Here is a 17,350-nt window from a genome sequence, read left to right as displayed (position 1 = left end):
GCAACCAATAGCGTTAAACGGTGGTAAGTATCCCTAGTTTCAACACTTAAAGGTTTAGTGAAAATAAAGGTATTACGCCTTAATACACCCTCATTGCAACCTTTATCTTAATGACATTAGATCAAATGTAGGCTAACGTTATAACATTGCTATATAAGTTTTGAGACCAGAAGGCATGTTCACGAAAGTGTCCTAAGATATGACCTACGTGTGTTCCTAAGACATGACTTAGGAAAAAAGTTAGGAACATCCTAAGATCAACTTAGGACACGTCTTAAGATCTTTGAGTGTAAATTAACATTTCATAATCTTGTCATTCAAGTAATTCATAAATACAGTTTATTCAACATTACGATTTTTTCAAAGATTATTTTTTCAGAATGAAGTGAGAAAAATTCTAATGCTACCGCATGGCTAATATAATCCGATGTTTTACTTTTTAGCCAAGGAAATTTGAATAATCTTATCCAAAAGTAATCATGATAAGTAAAACATTTTCATTTGTCAAACAGAGACAGTATTTTATTTGCGGGAAAAAAATTAATTAATTTGTCAGCTCCCATGCAAGCATGTATACGTAGCAACGGGGAAGTTGGGGGGGGGGGGGGTCCCTCTCCAATTTATATTGATAAAATGAACGTACATGATAGAATAAATGACTATCCCCCCCCTTCCAGGATTAGGAATTAGATGTTTGTTGGAAATTCTGGAACTGTAGAAAATATTGCTTTATTCTATCGGTCTTTGGAAAAAGCTTCACAACAGCCCCAATGTCCCCCAAAACGTTATTATACAGCCTAAGGATGGTCTTAGGACAAGGTAAGTGATGTCCTAAAGTTAGGACAAAGTTATGGCGTTTCCTAAATTTAGGAGAGCTTCGAGAAACAAATTTAAGACTAAGACGTATCCTAAGATGTACTTAGGACACACCATTATGGTCCTAAGATAGCTTCGTGAACATGCAGGTCGCTGACGATGATAGTTACCTTTAAAGCGAGACAACTCGATCAGACGATCCCACAGAACCAATATTGACCCGAAATGGCGACAGAGGGGGACATAGTGATTTCCAAGACAGAGTTGCATGACTTTGCTGTTCGTTGTGTTGTTGCAGCGGGGGCGGACCCAAACCACGCAACAGATTTGGCGGATGTTCTGCTCACCGCGGATTATCGAGGTCACTTCAGCCATGGGATGAATCGGCTGGGTAATGTTTTTGTTTATGTGCAACCGCTCGTGACCTACTTTTGATTTTGATTTTGAGAGAGAGAAAGATGTTTTGACACTTTCTCAGATCAGAACAACCACATAAACATACATAATCCTTGATTCTTTATGTAATAATATTAACGTGACATTTTATATATTTGGTTTAAAAAATAATCAATAAACCTGCAGTACCAACATTTTTTCTGATTATAAAATGACTATTTTAAAATCGTTTAATGCTCTCATCCATTGCGCACATAAACAATAATATAGATTATTTTCCAGAAATGTATTCGAGCGAATTGCAGTCCGGTGTGTGTCGAGGCGGTGGTGCATCGCCGGAGATTGTCCGACAGACAGTAGCCACAGCTCTAGTGGAGGGCCACAATCTGTTGGGTAAGTACACGTCCCCCCCCCCCCCCCCCCCCCAAGTACCCCAACGCCGACCTACTTGTATGCATGGAAAGCTTGTGTACATTGAAGGTACGAGCATGAGAACGATATGTGTCATCCCATCAAGCCACGACCAGAGGGCCGCGTTGCCCTGTTCTTCCTATAACTAATAAAAAATAAGTCAGAAAAAAAATACATGAACTCGAAAAAATTTAAAAGTATAAATTATTGTGTTGACTATAATTCGTAAAACACTGAAAGCTGAAAAAGTGAATATTTTTTTCGTGCACGTACATGTGTTTAAATGAACGCAGACGAATATATAGTATGAAAAAGGATTAATCAATGATTATGAAAGTATGCAAACTTTGTTTTAACAATACAGGACCAGTTGTGGGGAAATTTGCAGTTGATTTAGCGATCCAAAAAGCCAAAGAAGCTGGTATTGGTATGGTCACGGTGCGAGGTACATATTGACGTGTTTATATTTTTTTTAATACCTGTTCAGGACTATTTCCTGGACTTGAAATAAAAGAATGGATAACGTTTTCAAATAATATACAACCAATGAAAAGTTATATTCTGTTTGTTGAATTTCCTCTAGTTTACATGATTTTGTTTTAGGATCAAACCACTTTGGTATGGCTGGTCATTATTCCTTAAGGGCAATGGAGCACGGGTTAATCGTAAGTATAAAAGAGGCGCACGTAAAAATCAGACAAAACTTCATTCGGAAATGATGTTTCTATTTCCTTGACTAGGAGTATTGTATTAAAGCAATAATATTTATATGTGGACTGTTTCCAGGGAATGTCTTTCACAAATACCTCACCTGTCCTAAATCCAACCAGATCTAAAGATGTAAGTAGATTCTATCTGGAAATAAATGCATGCAATTCTAACAGTTAACGTTTTTGCTTTCCCAATTTATATAACATAAGATTTCACTAGCTTACAATTTTTTAAAATGAGCATTTCTATTTTCCATGCGACCATCAAAATAAAGGAGCTAGTGGAAGATTTTAATTTTAATCAGACTGATTTCTATTTTAATTTTTTTTTTGGAAAGTAAATTTTTTGAAAATTTCAACTAATTTTATGAAGTGATTAATAACATGGTGGAACCTAATCATAAGTTACAACGTTCACAAGTTCCAATCTTTCAGCAAGTGCTGGGTACCAACCCCATTTGTATGGCAGCGCCCGGTAAAGATGGCGACAATTTTGTCCTAGATATGGCTACCTCCAGCGTTGCTTTGGGAAAGGTGACAATATATTTCAGTTAGAATTCTAGAATAGAAGTTTTTAAAAAAGTGTCAACAAGCACCGACAGAAAGTTACGTCAGAAATTTCTAATTACAGGATAATTACAAAATTAATATTAAATTGTGACAAAGAGGAGTAAACTCAGTAAACTGTAAAACATTTCTGAGTTGTTATCAAAATTGATAAAAATGAAATGCTGAGCTTATGTTTGAGACAATGATCAGATATTAAAGAAAAAGTAGTACTATGATACCCGTGCTTTATTATGCCCATGGTTTTGAACAGATTGAAATCCAGGAGAGAAGAAATCGCCCACTACCACCGGGATGGGCGGTTGATGCAGATGGAAAAGTAAGCTCTAAAATGTCCAAATATATCGACTAGCTACACCAAAAACAGAAAAATGCAAATTTTTAGATTAGATTAATTTTAAAATATATTTATTACATGTTGATTGAAATACTTTAATGATTGAATTATTTGTTTTTTCCGTAGGAAACATACGATCCGAAAAAGGTCAAAGGTCTTTTACCACTGGGAGGAACAGAGGAGAGCAGTGAGTTATGTCACGTGAAATTGAAAATCTTTAAAATGGTGACCATATTTTGAATAAAAATTAAATTATCAAGCTCATTAATTGTATGAATAACTTTATTCATGTAGCACATAAAAGAATAGAAGTATATCATACAGAGTGTGCATTATCGAAGGCCGTTTAATGTGAAAGAAGAATGAAGTCTTAATTAACCAGACACTTTAATTAATTACAGAGATATTTTTAATTTTGGAAAACACACTTAATATTTCCAATATTTTTAAAGAAGATGGGGGAATAAGATGGCGCAAATGCCCATTCGGTTTAATAGTGAAATACACTTTTAAATTTATTTTCCCCCAATTATATTATAATACAACTTTGCAAAAGCAAAATTTCTTACTATAGTAATATAATATATTATATATAAATATATTTAACAAAAAATAAGGAAAAAAATATTGTCGGAAATTTTGGTGGTATCGAACCCTTAACATAAAAACCCTAGATATATAAGGTTAGCTTATGCCAGGTACTCTAACCACTGAGCCATTTCAGACACAACAAAGTGGGCTTTTTAAATATTATGTGTGACTTAAGCCACGAACTACCGAACTTGTATTATTTTTTCAAAACGTTTAATTGTTGGGATACAAAATGTTAATTTTTGAGTATAGTGGATCATCTCTCCAAGATTTTGTTGATTGAAATCGGTTTGTTTTCCAACAGACCTTAATTAGACTATGAGAAAAATATGGAGCGCAGACCCACTCTATAAAAGAAAATGCCTTGAAGTTCTAAAAAATGACAGTATTTGCAGGTTTTGATACGTATACGCCTGTTTGAGTCAACATATTCCAAGTATTGAACATACCTTTAGGTTAAAAATCAATGATTCGTTAAATATATATTGTTTTGAATGATTTAAAAAAAACCCATCAGATTTATTGATACTTTTAATTTTTCAGTAGCCTGTCCGACCGCGTATGGGCAATTTACACGCCTTATCCACCCATCTTCTTTATTTTCGTCATGAAAATAAACACAAATAACAAAGTGGTTTTTTTAGTTATTCATTATGTCTGCGTATTTTCGAGCAACCTTCGATTTTTGTTTTTTGCGGAAATACGGAAGGTTTGAAGTTGGTGACAGATAAGCTATAATTGATATTTTGAAAATAATGTTGCGAATTTTCCTAAATTACTTCACAATATAACGTAACCTTCTGATTCCTATGACAGGTGGTTACAAAGGGTACGGGTTATCCATGATGGTGGACGTATTAACGGGAATACTCAGCGGGGGGTCATTTGGACCTCACATCCGGTTCTGGAAGGGAGCAAGTCGAGTCGCAAATTTGGTTGGTACAACGTTACAAACTTAAATCATTAGCATTTTTTTTAACTAATTCGGTTTTATTATTTGTCTTGAGTATCTTTAGATTTTAACGTAAAACACCTTAGATATATATAAGATATTATTATATCATTTGTAAGTAGTTTTATGGTACTTTTTGGCAAAACACACGTATTTTAAAAGATATCCAACTTGGATTAATTGTACGCTTATAGAAAACTATAATAAGATTAAAATACAATTTCAGGGACATTGTTTTATTGTGTTTGACCCCAAAGCTTTCACAGACGATTTTGAGGACAGGATGAGTGAGCTCATCGACTACTGTAGGCAGCTGGAGTCGGTAGGCATACCCTGTAATGTTGTAAATTTTGCATTTACTGCCACACAGTTAATTCAAACTAACAACGTCTTTAAAAAAAGGATATTGAATAATTGCACTATAGAAGCAGAAGGTGTTTTTTTAAACTTAATTGTTCCTTTGTAGGTGGAGGGACCAGATAAGCCTGTTATTGTAGCAGGAGACAGAGCCAGAAAACACATGGAGATGTGTGATAAACTCGGGGGCATCCCCTACCACCCCAAACAGGTGGATTTTATGGTAAAGGGCTAGATTATTCTCTTGGTTTTGTCCGCTGACACCAGTTCAAAATTTTCATTAACAACACAAACTTTTGATGAATTAAATTTGTCCATGTATATAATTTCAAAGATTGTATCTACAAACCGATAAATCCTTTTTTCCCAAATGTTTACAAATGTTAGAGAAATTGTAATACATGTATAGGTGTACGAAAGTACTTGATTTCTATATGAGGTTTATATTTATGCTCCAAGACACAAAATGCAATTAACTTGGGATACACGCTAGCTGCAGGTCTGTAGCCCTCGGACGATGGACCAACTGGGAGCTTTAGTTCCGTACATGTGTAAAAGTTCCAATTTACGGTGCACATAAACTGCGCTAGTTTTAACCTTATTTCCTCGCATACTCTGTTGAAAATCATCAGATTCTTCAGGAAATTATTTACTATTGATATCTTCTCTTTACTTGCCTCAGTCTTTGTCTTAAACTCGCCAATTAACCTCAGAATGTGAAGTATGTTAAATTTACGGTCATGTGCAGATCGAAAGTCGTCAATTTTACATGAAAACAAACTGCACCGCTTCACTTTACGGGGCAGTTGATGGTGTTTAATAAAATATCAAAGGCAGCTGAAGTTTCGATATCTATAGAAAAATGTCCTAGGAATGCTTTGGAAATAAATATTTGTACGAAATTTTTTCGGAAATAAAATTATAGTCTGTCACAAGACCGAGAAATCTTGGAAATTTTTCATACTTTTGAATGAACATCGTTTGAACCCTGAGGTATTTATAAAAATCATGCAATTAAGCAAAATGTAAATCCATGATATCTTGGGACAGAGTATAATTAGTCCCGAAACCTAGCGCAATTCTTTGGTGCACCGTAAATTGCAACTTTTTAATACCTGTAGCTCCTAGGTCGTCCATCTGATTTTTTTCAGACTTGGAGCTACATACCTGCAGCAACAAGTAGGTACTCCATACATGTATTTCCTGTTATATTTAATCTTCATCTCGAAAAGGTATAAGCCTAATGAAAATAAATTAGTAGTTTTGTCTCTGAATTTATTTGCTCATTTTTTGCAGAATGAGATGGCGAACAAGTTTAACATAACACCAGTTAAACCTTTGACATGAAGACTTAACAGAAACTGAAAGAACCCCATAGCAATTTATCATAAAATCGTTGAATTTAGATTACAATTTCGTGTATCATATACACGTCCAGTTACTCGGAATTGAAATAAAATATTTTCTATAGAAATTATTAATCGAGTCGTGTTATATCGATAAGCCACAACTAGAAAACGTATCCCTGCACCATTAATCATTAATTAGATAGTAAATCTTATCAAAGATGATTATTATTGTTAGATAAATGACCGATGTCTAAACATTGCTGATTCAGGGTTAGTTGTTACAGTTTACCTGAAGGGAACCTTTATGGGGAAAGTCTGTAAGATTTACCCACTATTTTTGGTCGTTGCTTGTAAGGCAAATAAAACGTGAAACGACTTTTGAACTGGTAAGCAATGTTTGGACGTTGTTTATGCATGTCATGAATAAATATGGAGGTATGTTATCGTATTAACACTTGGCCGTTGCTCCTCCGTTGAAAAAAGTGCATGCAATGTATGGGACTTGGCATTCCACGTTATATCGAGGTAGCTACTGTTTTACAATAGGGCGACATTTATAACAGAAATGAGTGCCTGTGTCCCAAACCTGTATTTTAGTATCATTACAGGGAAAATTTATTCCACAGATAAAACATTTGTTTAAGTAAGACACGCCATAATGGTCTTCAAGGAAATTAAATTTTTGTTTTTTCAATGGTATAAAATATAATGGTTATAATTTTTTCTATATTAAATTGTTACGTATAGTTAACGCAGACGGCAACGTCTATCCACAAAATAATGTATAAAACCGTGAGACTTTGTGGTCAACGTGTTGTGCGTGGTTAGCTATCTAAATTCTCGAGACAAAATACTCAAGATGAATATTGCATGGCGTTTGTCTTTTAACGAGACTTGATCAGCCTGAAGGACCCCTGCCCTTAAAAAAGTGACATTTATTGCACTTCAAGTATATAATGTATTAAATTATATATAGACTGTAAAATACTGATTGTATTTTGACAACACTAACCGAAGTTTAAAGTGAGCTTTTTTATCATCTGTTGTTGGTCTACAATCCGTTTCTGAACTTTCATATTTCCGACATTTTTATACTTGCCTTGTTATAAATCGTCCTTACAAAGAAAATTCAAAATTGTAAGAAAGGGCCAAACCTTTTTCAAAGGGAATATTACAAAATTACGAAAAAAGTAGTTCTTCTCCAGAACCTAGTCACTGCATTATAAATTACATGTATGATATTTATATCAAAGTTTTGATTGACAGTGAAGGTCTGAAATTGTTTTAATCGTGTTTAAAACTGAAGCTACAGGAGGATTCAAGGTTGATATAAAAATGTATAATATAGATGGAAAAATCTGAAAAAAAATCTTTTTAATATATGATATTGTTATGCAATCATCATTATAAAGTGTACCTATTCTAATTTGTTCAAAACCAATATTATGGCCCCAGATGGGGTTTAAAGTTCAACATAGAAATATAGAGTGAAACCCTTTTGCAAGTATTATCATAAACTGTTAAAACTATGACTTATCCTGGGGTCCTCAGAGGAGCCAACAAAGAAATATAGAAGCATAGGGCAATTAAAAAAATCTTTTCAATAATTACAATGTTTCAATTTGTGAAATAACAATGTAAGCATTTTTTCATTTAGTGTAGATTCTAAATTGTACAATCCGTGACCCCCGGACCAATATTGGGCTCCCAAGAATAAAAATCTTAGATATCTTCAATGATACATTTTAAGATTTATTATGCAAACACTCTCATATACGCTTGTTTCTGTAATGAATGTTCACCTTATTATTTTAACACAAGGTATCTAACTCCGAATTTCGTGTAGTTTTCCTTTCCTATCTTTCGAGAGAAATATAGGAGCTGTTGTTTAGGTGAGTGTCGTGGACCATGGGCCTCTTGTTTATTTCATACGTGGAGTACGCACCCCCCCCCCCCCCCCCCACCGAAAAAAAAATTGAAAGAAGGATCGCTGATGTACAGCTTTTGCTTACACAAATAGAAAATATAAATACATGCAAACTATTCTGTTTGATCTTTCACAATATTAAGAATTCTTGACTTGATTGAACAATATGCTTACGCAGTCGTCTGAAGTTGTTATACCCTTGTATGTAGAAGAACAGATCATCCTAATCGGTTTAAGAAACGCTACAGCATTAGATTTTCTAATGTACAGAATGGAAAGTCTTATGAAAGCGTCAATTGATTAAGACAACATTAAAATGGTACATGGAACCAGTTTGTTAAATGTTTCGACTGTTTTGAACTAAATAAGGAATAAGGAATCATTCTTTGAGTACTATGAGGTGATAATTTCGGTCGGATCGTGATCAAATCCAATAAAGCCCGAAGGGCTTTATGATCGATTTGATCACGCTCCGACCGAAATTACCACCTCATAATATTCAAAGACTTATATTTATATAATTTTAAACCATCGTACGATTAAATATTTAAGGTGGAAGGCTACATCGTCAAAACATGTCTGACTTCCGTTCGAAACGCCATTGTGTTCCGGATTGATAACATTATGTCGTGGTACAAAATAGCTATACACCGTTTAATTGAACTCTTCTAACTAAGGAGGTGAGATAGGAATGAAATCATCAAAACGCTTAGAAAATATGTCAATTTTCTTCCTGTTTAAAGCTTTTAACTAACATTGATTATCAGCTGTTTGTACGGAAAACGTGGAATCTAAATAATATACCATTTCCCTGCTCTGCTGCTATTGGCAACACATTTTTGTCATGTCATCTGCAACAGACGATCATACATATGTGGCGGTTTATCGATATAGGTAAGCAGATGTCAAATTTTCATTTAAACTATATATGTATGATGAATATAAAACGAAAGTACCGTAGTACGATCTCTTGAATTGATCCTAACTTCCCAAATTAAAAAAAAAACATTTGCAGTAAAAGACTTTCACTGAAACTTTGACATTAAACTAATGTATTTTGATTAAAATTGTTACAACTAGGTAGCAATAGCAGTGGAAGCCCGGATTTGCAAGCCAAATGAGGGAAAGACATAATTCTGAAAAGGAGCATGTTTTTCATTTCCACACATGCATGTGTATCACTATGGACATCTAATGTATGTATTAATATACGTATGGTTGTTGTTTATAATTGCTATTGTATATAAAAAAGTAAAAGGCAATTTATAATATAATTAACTACTTACATTTTGTTCTGAAGAGTTAAATATATATATAAATGCATTTATCAATAATATGATTTTTCAGCTTCAAACATTATCATAAGCACTACTTATCTTATATCTACATATTTAGCATAAACTTGTTCCTTTTTTAATTTTTCTTCGTAATTTTTATTAATTAAAAAATTGATCCCAAGACATTTGAGACCATGTAAAATAAAGAAAGACAACTCTTAAACAGGATCTTTCATACCAAGATTTTTGCAATAATTAAGTATTTCCTTTAATTTTTCAATTTCATTCAATTTCTTTTCTTCATCCCATTCACCAACGAATATTGTTTATATTTTCAGGTTTTTGTGGGATTTTGTCCAGCAGTTTGCCTTAAAAGAATTTTTTTATATTTTAGTTTCATATTCATGTGGATTCCAATAAAAATCATACAAACTTCATTCATGATTTTTTTGTTTTTCATTTCTAAACTTAATAACATTTCACTTTCATAAGAATTTTAAAACAGGAATGTTTAAAAATTTGATTAATAAGGGGTTATCTGGAACCAGACTGATATTTTAAAAATTCTCTAGAAAATAGTGTATTGTATTTTGAGGTATATTATTGTTGAATACTGTGCATAGTATTGGTAACAAATGCATGCAACAAAAATCTCCTACACTTATTTGGTGTAGAGATCCACCTTAAATAGAAATAAGTAAACCCCTCTGGCGTCTCAATTTGGCGTCTTTTGGAGTTATGGGTTTTATAGTACAAAACCGATACGTAGTGTTATCACAGGCAAAGGCACTGGAAAATGTAAATATATAAAAATCAATGTCTGACGCACATTCGTGCATAAATTGGTAAACGATAACACAAGAACCCAAAGTTAGGTTTAAACCCTAAATACAGACCGATAACATAGGTCAAGGTTAGGATTTCGCATGCCTGTTTGCACACGGTGTGTTAACTTTTTAAATAACAAAGAGGTTTGAAAGTACATTCGATCTTCGTAATTCTGCAGGCTTTACCAGCTTTTCAAAACGGAAGTAGTTACAATTTATTACATTATGTTTAATGTTATGAATACGAGCTGTCCATACGAGGACTGGAAGTCTGAAGCAAACATTCGCTGTCCCAACCCAGGTCATTACCACTGTGTCAAAGACGAATATGATAGGATCGGATGGGTGTGTACACAACCGATATGGGTTGAAAAAGGTATGCTTAGTTTCGTTACTAAAAATACGACCATGTGGCTATCTGATGATTATAAAATAATGATACCATTTGTATTACAAACCATATAAAATATAAAATTGCTGTTATTAAATTAAAATTAGATATTATGTTTATCTATGTTTTATTTTTTGGGAGGGGGAAAACGTTCTGTGGAAATGATTTCGGTAGCATTTTTTTTTAATAAAAGAAAGAATTTACTAGTCGACATGAAGATTTGGCAATTAGTCTACATATAGATATGGCATGTGGTGGCAGTGCTTTACCACTGTAAATTTGAGTGTCTGTTGTAAAGTACATTGATGGAAGTTAATTTCTTTGTAGATAGATGCCCCGTTTTTAACATTGGTGCCAATAAACTGGATACCACGTCTTGTTTCCAAACAAAATGTCCGCCTTACAACTATCGATCAAATGATATTGATGTTGGTATGCTGCAATTACGCAAATTAAAAAAAATTGTTATGATATGCACACTTTACCTTCACGGTAAAATGTCTTATCATGTTTTAAATAAGCATATTTTAATATTTGTAGAATACGCCTGCAGATACACCAATATTTATTTAAGGTAAATAAACTCTAGAATATGCTTGCATCAGAGTTAAGTCAGATGGCCTCTTGTGTGTTATGCTTTTGAAATTTAAAGTCTTCATCATTGATGGTACAGCCGAAATGGTTTTATCGTTTTCATTACGTTGTTATTTGGCTGAACTCGAATAAAATTGATATACAGTAAAACTCGGTTATAGCGAAGCCCTAGGGACCAATGGCTTTACTTCGTTATATCCGTAATATCCGTATGACGAATTCGTAATAATACTATAGCGAATTCACTATATACAGGTTTTCTTTCACAACACTACAATATTTGCTTATTGGGGCTTAGAATGAAAAAAAATTCTTTTGATGCCTTTAGGAATCGGATTTTGAATTGAAGAATTTATGTGAAATTTTTTTTACTAAAACTATAATGTTAAATGGTGGTGCAAACTTTCTAAACTGTAAAGAAATTTGTTATGAAAGTGTAAAATTTCACTATTATTCACCCCTAGGGTACTCAAAATCGGTTCGCTATATCCGTAAATTCGTTATGCCTGAATTCGTTGTAACGGTAAGATTTTGCAAAGATTTGTTAAGAATTTACAAGTGACTCAAAAAAACTTTGCTATATCCGAGATTTCTCTATATCCGTGTTCGTTCTAAACGAGTTTTACTGTATATATGATATGTCTATGTTTGTGTAGTAATAATTTTTATACCCATCATATTATTCGTTTGAAGTATGTTCTTACATAACGTATAGGAAGAATAAATTTCTATTCAGAAAACGACGTTACATTCCGTCATTTTTATGTATCTCTAAATAGTCTTTAATGTTTTATTTTACTCAGTCCTACAACAACGTTGCCATTTACAACCCAGTCTGGTTCCAATGAGACGACCAATAACAACACATTTACCATCATCGCTATCGTTCTTCCAGTTCTAGTACTGGTAGGCGTTTTGGCTGTCATCGTGGTGCTACATAAACGTAAATGTAAGTATTTGATTATGTCATATATTTAGGATCTAGCTAACATTTGACAAAAACAAAAAGTAGTCGATAAAATTATTAAGATAATTCATAAGGTCACTTAAATCAGAAAATACTGAGCAAATCTTAGTCAATTCCAATATGCAGCATCTGCAATTTATTTATTCCTTTTCACATGTTCAACGTTTTTATTACTTCTCAAGTCCTTGGCATAAAGTGTACAAATATCTTGAATATAAAAGCCTCGATGGATTACTAAAAGGGTTCTGTTGTGAAGGCGGAGCTCTGTGAATCATATAGTAAACGTATATTAATTCTTAAAAAATCATATCTACTCATGAAATTATAAAATACAAACTGTGTGCATGATTAGAGTGTGCAAAGTGCATTTTTCAAACCTGTTAAAAATTGAATCATATTTTTGTTTGAAGAATGGCACTTTGAAGTCACAAAATATACATAACCACGTTTTGAGAATTTAAAAAAGAATAAAAGAAGTCTAAAGAGAACAGTTGCAAACAATTTTAAAAAACCCCGAAAAACTGATACATCATTTTTAATTTACTGTACTCTACAAAGTTAATGAAAGTTGGTATATAACCATCGACCTTCTAGAAAGTGTAGCATTTCCCGATTGGACCATACCTTATATAATTGAAATTATCTTGTAAATTTGACTCGTGACACATTACCTAAGTTGTAGAAAAAGATCACATATTAAGTGAATACGTTATAAATGAATTTGTGAAGCCACAGAATATATATAAACATGTTTTGAAAACTTAAAAAAGAATAAACAAATTCTAAATAGAACATGATCAAACAATCATTTAAAACAAAAACTGATATATTATTTTTTAATTTACTGTACTCTACAAAAGTTCAGGAACGTTAATATATGATAATCAACCTATAGTGTAGCATTCTCACGATAGAGAGAATTATCTTCATGTAAATTTGAATGTGACACATTACCTTGGTAGTAAAAACATTGCATATTAAGTGAATACATTGTAAATAAATTTTTAACAATGCATTGTGGATTCTATTCAAGGTTTATGTTGCCAAAAACGGTCAAAAGATAACGACAATGGACAGGAAGAATCTTTTGTTCTTATTGGTGATCCATCAAACAAAGGAGGAAAACCAACCGAGGCAAAAGAACCAATGCTGTCCTTTAACCAGGCTAAGGAGTTCTTAAGCAAGAATAGAAAAGTATTAATCACTGGAGTTCAGGGTTCTGGTAAAACATTTTTAGCGAAATCTTTACTTAACGATCTTGAGAAAGGAAGCAAATTAAAAAGCATTTGGTTTTGCAATATCAGGGAACTGAACCGAAGTGAGTTAAAAGTAGAAGCAGATATCTGTGTTTTTGACGGATTATTTTACGAGCTACAAGAAGAACGAAAATTCAAAGACACAATGCAATATTTAAAAAAAATCATAAATAGAAATCAAACATCTTATCTTATTCTCACCTGTCCATCATATATCTGGATAAGATATAGTAGTTTGAATGATCTAGAGGCGATGTTAAGTGCTGTTCGTGTGGATCTAGACAAAATAAGCAAAAGTGAGAAACGAGAAGTCATAACGTCTCTCATGAAACGATACAATGTAACAGGAAAAGAAGCAGAAAAAATTTGTAAATTAGAAGGTGTTTTCCTTAAACATGTCTCTACATGTATTGGTTTTCCTGCATTGATTTCTTTGGTATGCAAAATATCAAGCAAGGAGAGTGTTGACGAGCTCCTGAGAAATCCACTGCAGTCGATAACTAAGAAAATTGCCACGTTAAAAAACGCTTCAAAAGAAGAAGAAAGGGCAAAATATTTAATACTAGCGTATATGAGTTGTAAGGGTGGAAGGATGAACATTAATGATATTGATTCGGAACTGTTTGATGCTCTTAAGAAAAGATATGGCCCAGGATTCGAGGACCGAAACCTAAAAGAACATGCAGGAAATATGAAAGAATATTTACTTGAGAACAAAGCGGGTAACTATGAGTTTGATTTAAACAACACGAAGAAAATTGTACTTGTAAGTGTAGCAAGAGATGACACATTGTTTTGTCAAGACCATTGCAAACTCTATTATGCAGAATATGTTATACCGAAAGTAACATGCCCTTCTGATATTGATAGTGTATATGCAGAGTGTTTCTATAAGATTTAGTAGGCTTTATTAGCCTGCTTTTAATTGCGTTTATTTAGAGTTTCAGTTCTAATAATGAGTTTGTGAACAAGTGGACGGTAAACTTAGCTTTTTGTTCCATTCCTGAATCAAATTGTAATGTTTAGCGCAGAGCTTTAAAGGGACATGGTCACGATTTTGGTCAAATTTTATTATTCTGTTTTTATTATTCGCAATGCTTTAAGAATGCATTTCTAATGATCAAATGAAATTTGGGTGCCAGTCGTTGAGGTTTAAGCAAGATACAGGGCTTGCAATTCTTAGTCATGTAAACAAGGCTGCTCGTGCCCTGTTTTTGTTTATATAGGTTCAATATACCGGTAAAAAATCTTTTTAATCTTATTATTCATTTAAGCATAAATTAGCAGATCCTAACGATTAACACATTCATTTACATAGCGAAGAATTGTAAGCTCTGTAACTCGCTTATGACTCATCAAATGACACTCAAATTTTGGTTGCCTATTGAAAATGCCTTACTGAAGCATTGTAAACATTAAAATGAAAAAAATAAATAATCAAAATCGTGACCATGCCCCTTTAAGTATTGTTTCCCGATGTCATATATACAGAGAAAGCTGTGCTAAGCTAAGAAAAAGACAGTAGGGTATAAAGGACAACAATCTTATGCAGTGAGAGAACCTCGACACCTATTTGAACGAGACTTTTAGTAACTTCCAAAAACACATGCAGGTCATTAATAATACCCGATGATACCGCATTCCTTGTTTAAATAAATGTATCATGTTATATTATATGCTCTTGCACAATCGCTCTATATGTTGAATTTGTTTATTCTGTATATTTACAAAATAATACCTCTTTATTACATGATATAATAGAAATACAATTGATACAACTGCACCATTATAAAGTCTTTATCAGATTACATCAACTTTACTTTAAAATGTTCTTGTTTTTATTAGTATAATTGAAAATGATTCTGGTATCCAAACAATCTGTAAAACACCAAACTCACCAGCATGTATTCCTTTTCCCTTTATTTATCAAATACACAGCTATTCAATTAAAGTATAGTATATCAAATTTTTATTTATGCAATAATTATCTGCAATTTTCGTGAGCAACCTCTGTTTTTGGATATTAATGAACGAAATTATTTATATAGATTAGAGACACACTGACAGCTAAACAGTTGATTCCATCTTTAAAAAGATAAAAAAATTCCTAAGTAACCGTTTGGTTCAGATAATTCTGCATGTATGTCAAAAGGTTCGCAATATTCGTAAAACATTTTTATTTGTTTCTGATGGACAATGTCTATGTAGTTTTTGAGAAATCAGGTCGTCCAAGAATCTGTTGAAATTCCCATGGATGCTAAGTGCACTCCATTGTTATATTATATTTTATATTCATATGAAGCAGAATGTATATAAAGACTTGTACATGGAAAAAATCACTCGTTTTGGCCTTCAACTCGTCATTTAAGTGTATCGACGACGTTTTATCAATGAACAATTAATTTTTACTTCCATTCTAGATATAACGTTGACTCGATATATCCCAGTGAATTTGAAATAAAAGGTACCACAGATTCTGAGTGATTTGTTTTATATTTAGATATTTTACTATAAAAAGACATTAATGGTTACCTAACAACAAAACCGAGAAATGTGAAAATTTCAAGCTTTCTAGATCTATCGTCAACTTTTCTTACTTATGTATCAATATAGCTTTATCACAAACATATGGAGTTTTTGTCTCTCAAATGATTCGATAAGCAAGGACATACTCTACGTACGAACTATACCTAAAATGCGGCAAGCTACTGTCAACTGACAACACCTAAACTAAAATCTCAAGTGAGCTTTTCTGATCACTTTTTGCACGGCGTCTATCTGTCTGTCCGTCCATCTGTCTTCCTGTCTGTCTGTCTGAACTTTTTACATTTTCGACTTCCTCTCCCGACCAATTTCAACCAAACTCGACACAATTCATTATTAAATAAAGGGGATTCAAATTCATTAAAATGAAGGATCACACCGTCTTGGAAGGAGAAATGCTAATGAAACATTAAAAATTGTTGATATTTATAAAAGATCGTCTCTAAAATTATTTGACCATAATCTGAACCTTGTGTTGAAGCCTTCACAAGTAGGGTAGATTCATGTTTGTTCAAATCATGATCCTCATGATTAAGGTTGGGCCACAGTGGGGGAGGGGTCCAACAATAACATATGAATAAATAGAGAAAACTATTTAAAAATCCTCTTCTCGGAAACCGAATGGACAGAAAATCTTTAACTTTTGTTGCAATACCCTCATGTAGAATAGATGCAAGTTTGCTTGAATGATGATCCACGGGGTAAAGTGAGGTCACAAAATGGGATGGGTGTTCGAACTTTCACATTGAAATGTACAAATAAAAATGCTAAAAAAATCTTTATCTCAGAAACTGATTCGCCAGAAAAGCTGAATCTTGTGTTGAAGCATCCCCAGGTAGGGTAAAATCAAGTTTATTTAAATCATGATCCTTGGGAGTAGGGTGAGGCCACAATAGGCAGAGGGGGTTGGGGGTCAAATTTTCATCTAAGAATAATATTTAAAAAAAAATCTTCGAAAATCTTTTTCTAAAAACTATTGAAAACCTAATTTGAAAAGTGTGTGTAGTCTTCATCCAAATTGTGACAAAATGTAGTCTATGAGTTGGGATTGTCAGTTTGGTGCTTGATTCATTACAACGTC

The 17,350-nt window shown here is 33.1% G+C and overlaps 2 protein-coding genes and 1 long non-coding RNA gene across 3 annotated transcripts; all 3 read left to right on the top strand.

Moving 5' to 3' along the window:
* Window positions 1–1,006: 1,006 nt before the first annotated feature.
* Window positions 1,007–6,618, top strand: LOC128159774 (uncharacterized oxidoreductase YjmC-like). Its single transcript, XM_052822969.1, has 12 exons — window positions 1,007–1,207; window positions 1,495–1,605; window positions 1,988–2,068; window positions 2,227–2,288; window positions 2,410–2,463; window positions 2,769–2,867; window positions 3,154–3,219; window positions 3,364–3,424; window positions 4,645–4,763; window positions 5,007–5,102; window positions 5,247–5,360; window positions 6,434–6,618. Exons 1-12 carry the CDS (start codon window positions 1,042–1,044, stop codon window positions 6,482–6,484), a joined length of 1,080 nt encoding a protein of 359 aa, XP_052678929.1. The 5' UTR covers window positions 1,007–1,041; the 3' UTR covers window positions 6,485–6,618.
* A 2,342-nt stretch (window positions 6,619–8,960) lies between these two features.
* LOC128160685 (uncharacterized) lies at window positions 8,961–10,127 on the top strand. Its single transcript, XR_008240322.1, has 3 exons — window positions 8,961–9,307; window positions 9,494–9,609; window positions 10,029–10,127. It is a non-coding gene; the product is annotated as an uncharacterized LOC128160685 (long non-coding RNA).
* A 523-nt stretch (window positions 10,128–10,650) lies between these two features.
* LOC128160125 (uncharacterized) lies at window positions 10,651–15,625 on the top strand. The gene is made up of 5 exons (XM_052823397.1): window positions 10,651–10,893; window positions 11,236–11,340; window positions 11,449–11,482; window positions 12,306–12,451; window positions 13,503–15,625. The coding sequence occupies exons 1-5, from the start codon at window positions 10,743–10,745 to the stop codon at window positions 14,624–14,626; spliced, it is 1,560 nt and encodes a 519-aa protein (XP_052679357.1). The 5' UTR covers window positions 10,651–10,742; the 3' UTR covers window positions 14,627–15,625.
* Window positions 15,626–17,350: the final 1,725 nt, after the last annotated feature.

Source organism: Crassostrea angulata, chromosome 8, assembly GCF_025612915.1.
Source record: "Crassostrea angulata isolate pt1a10 chromosome 8, ASM2561291v2, whole genome shotgun sequence".
NCBI classification, from domain to species: Eukaryota; Metazoa; Mollusca; class Bivalvia; order Ostreida; family Ostreidae; genus Magallana; species Magallana angulata.
Note: the sequence above shows the minus strand (reverse complement) of the source record. Positions and strands in the feature narration are given on the sequence as shown.

What these genes read in the sequence shown, in the direction of transcription:
- LOC128159774 (XM_052822969.1), top strand. Translation starts at nt 1,042, where the DNA reads ATGGCGACAGAGGGGGACATAGTGATTTCCAAGACAGAGTTGCATGAC. An exon ending in CCAGCGTTGCTTTGGGAAAG is followed by an intron (nt 2,868 to 3,153) that starts GTGACAATATAT and finishes GGTTTTGAACAG; the next exon opens with ATTGAAATCCAGGAGAGAAG. An exon ending in CGGTTGATGCAGATGGAAAA is followed by an intron (nt 3,220 to 3,363) that starts GTAAGCTCTAAA and finishes TTTTTTCCGTAG; the next exon opens with GAAACATACGATCCGAAAAA.
- LOC128160125 (XM_052823397.1), top strand. Translation starts at nt 10,743, where the DNA reads ATGTTTAATGTTATGAATACGAGCTGTCCATACGAGGACTGGAAGTCT. An exon ending in ACCGATATGGGTTGAAAAAG is followed by an intron (nt 10,894 to 11,235) that starts GTATGCTTAGTT and finishes ATTTCTTTGTAG; the next exon opens with ATAGATGCCCCGTTTTTAAC. An exon ending in TACACCAATATTTATTTAAG is followed by an intron (nt 11,483 to 12,305) that starts GTAAATAAACTC and finishes TATTTTACTCAG; the next exon opens with TCCTACAACAACGTTGCCAT.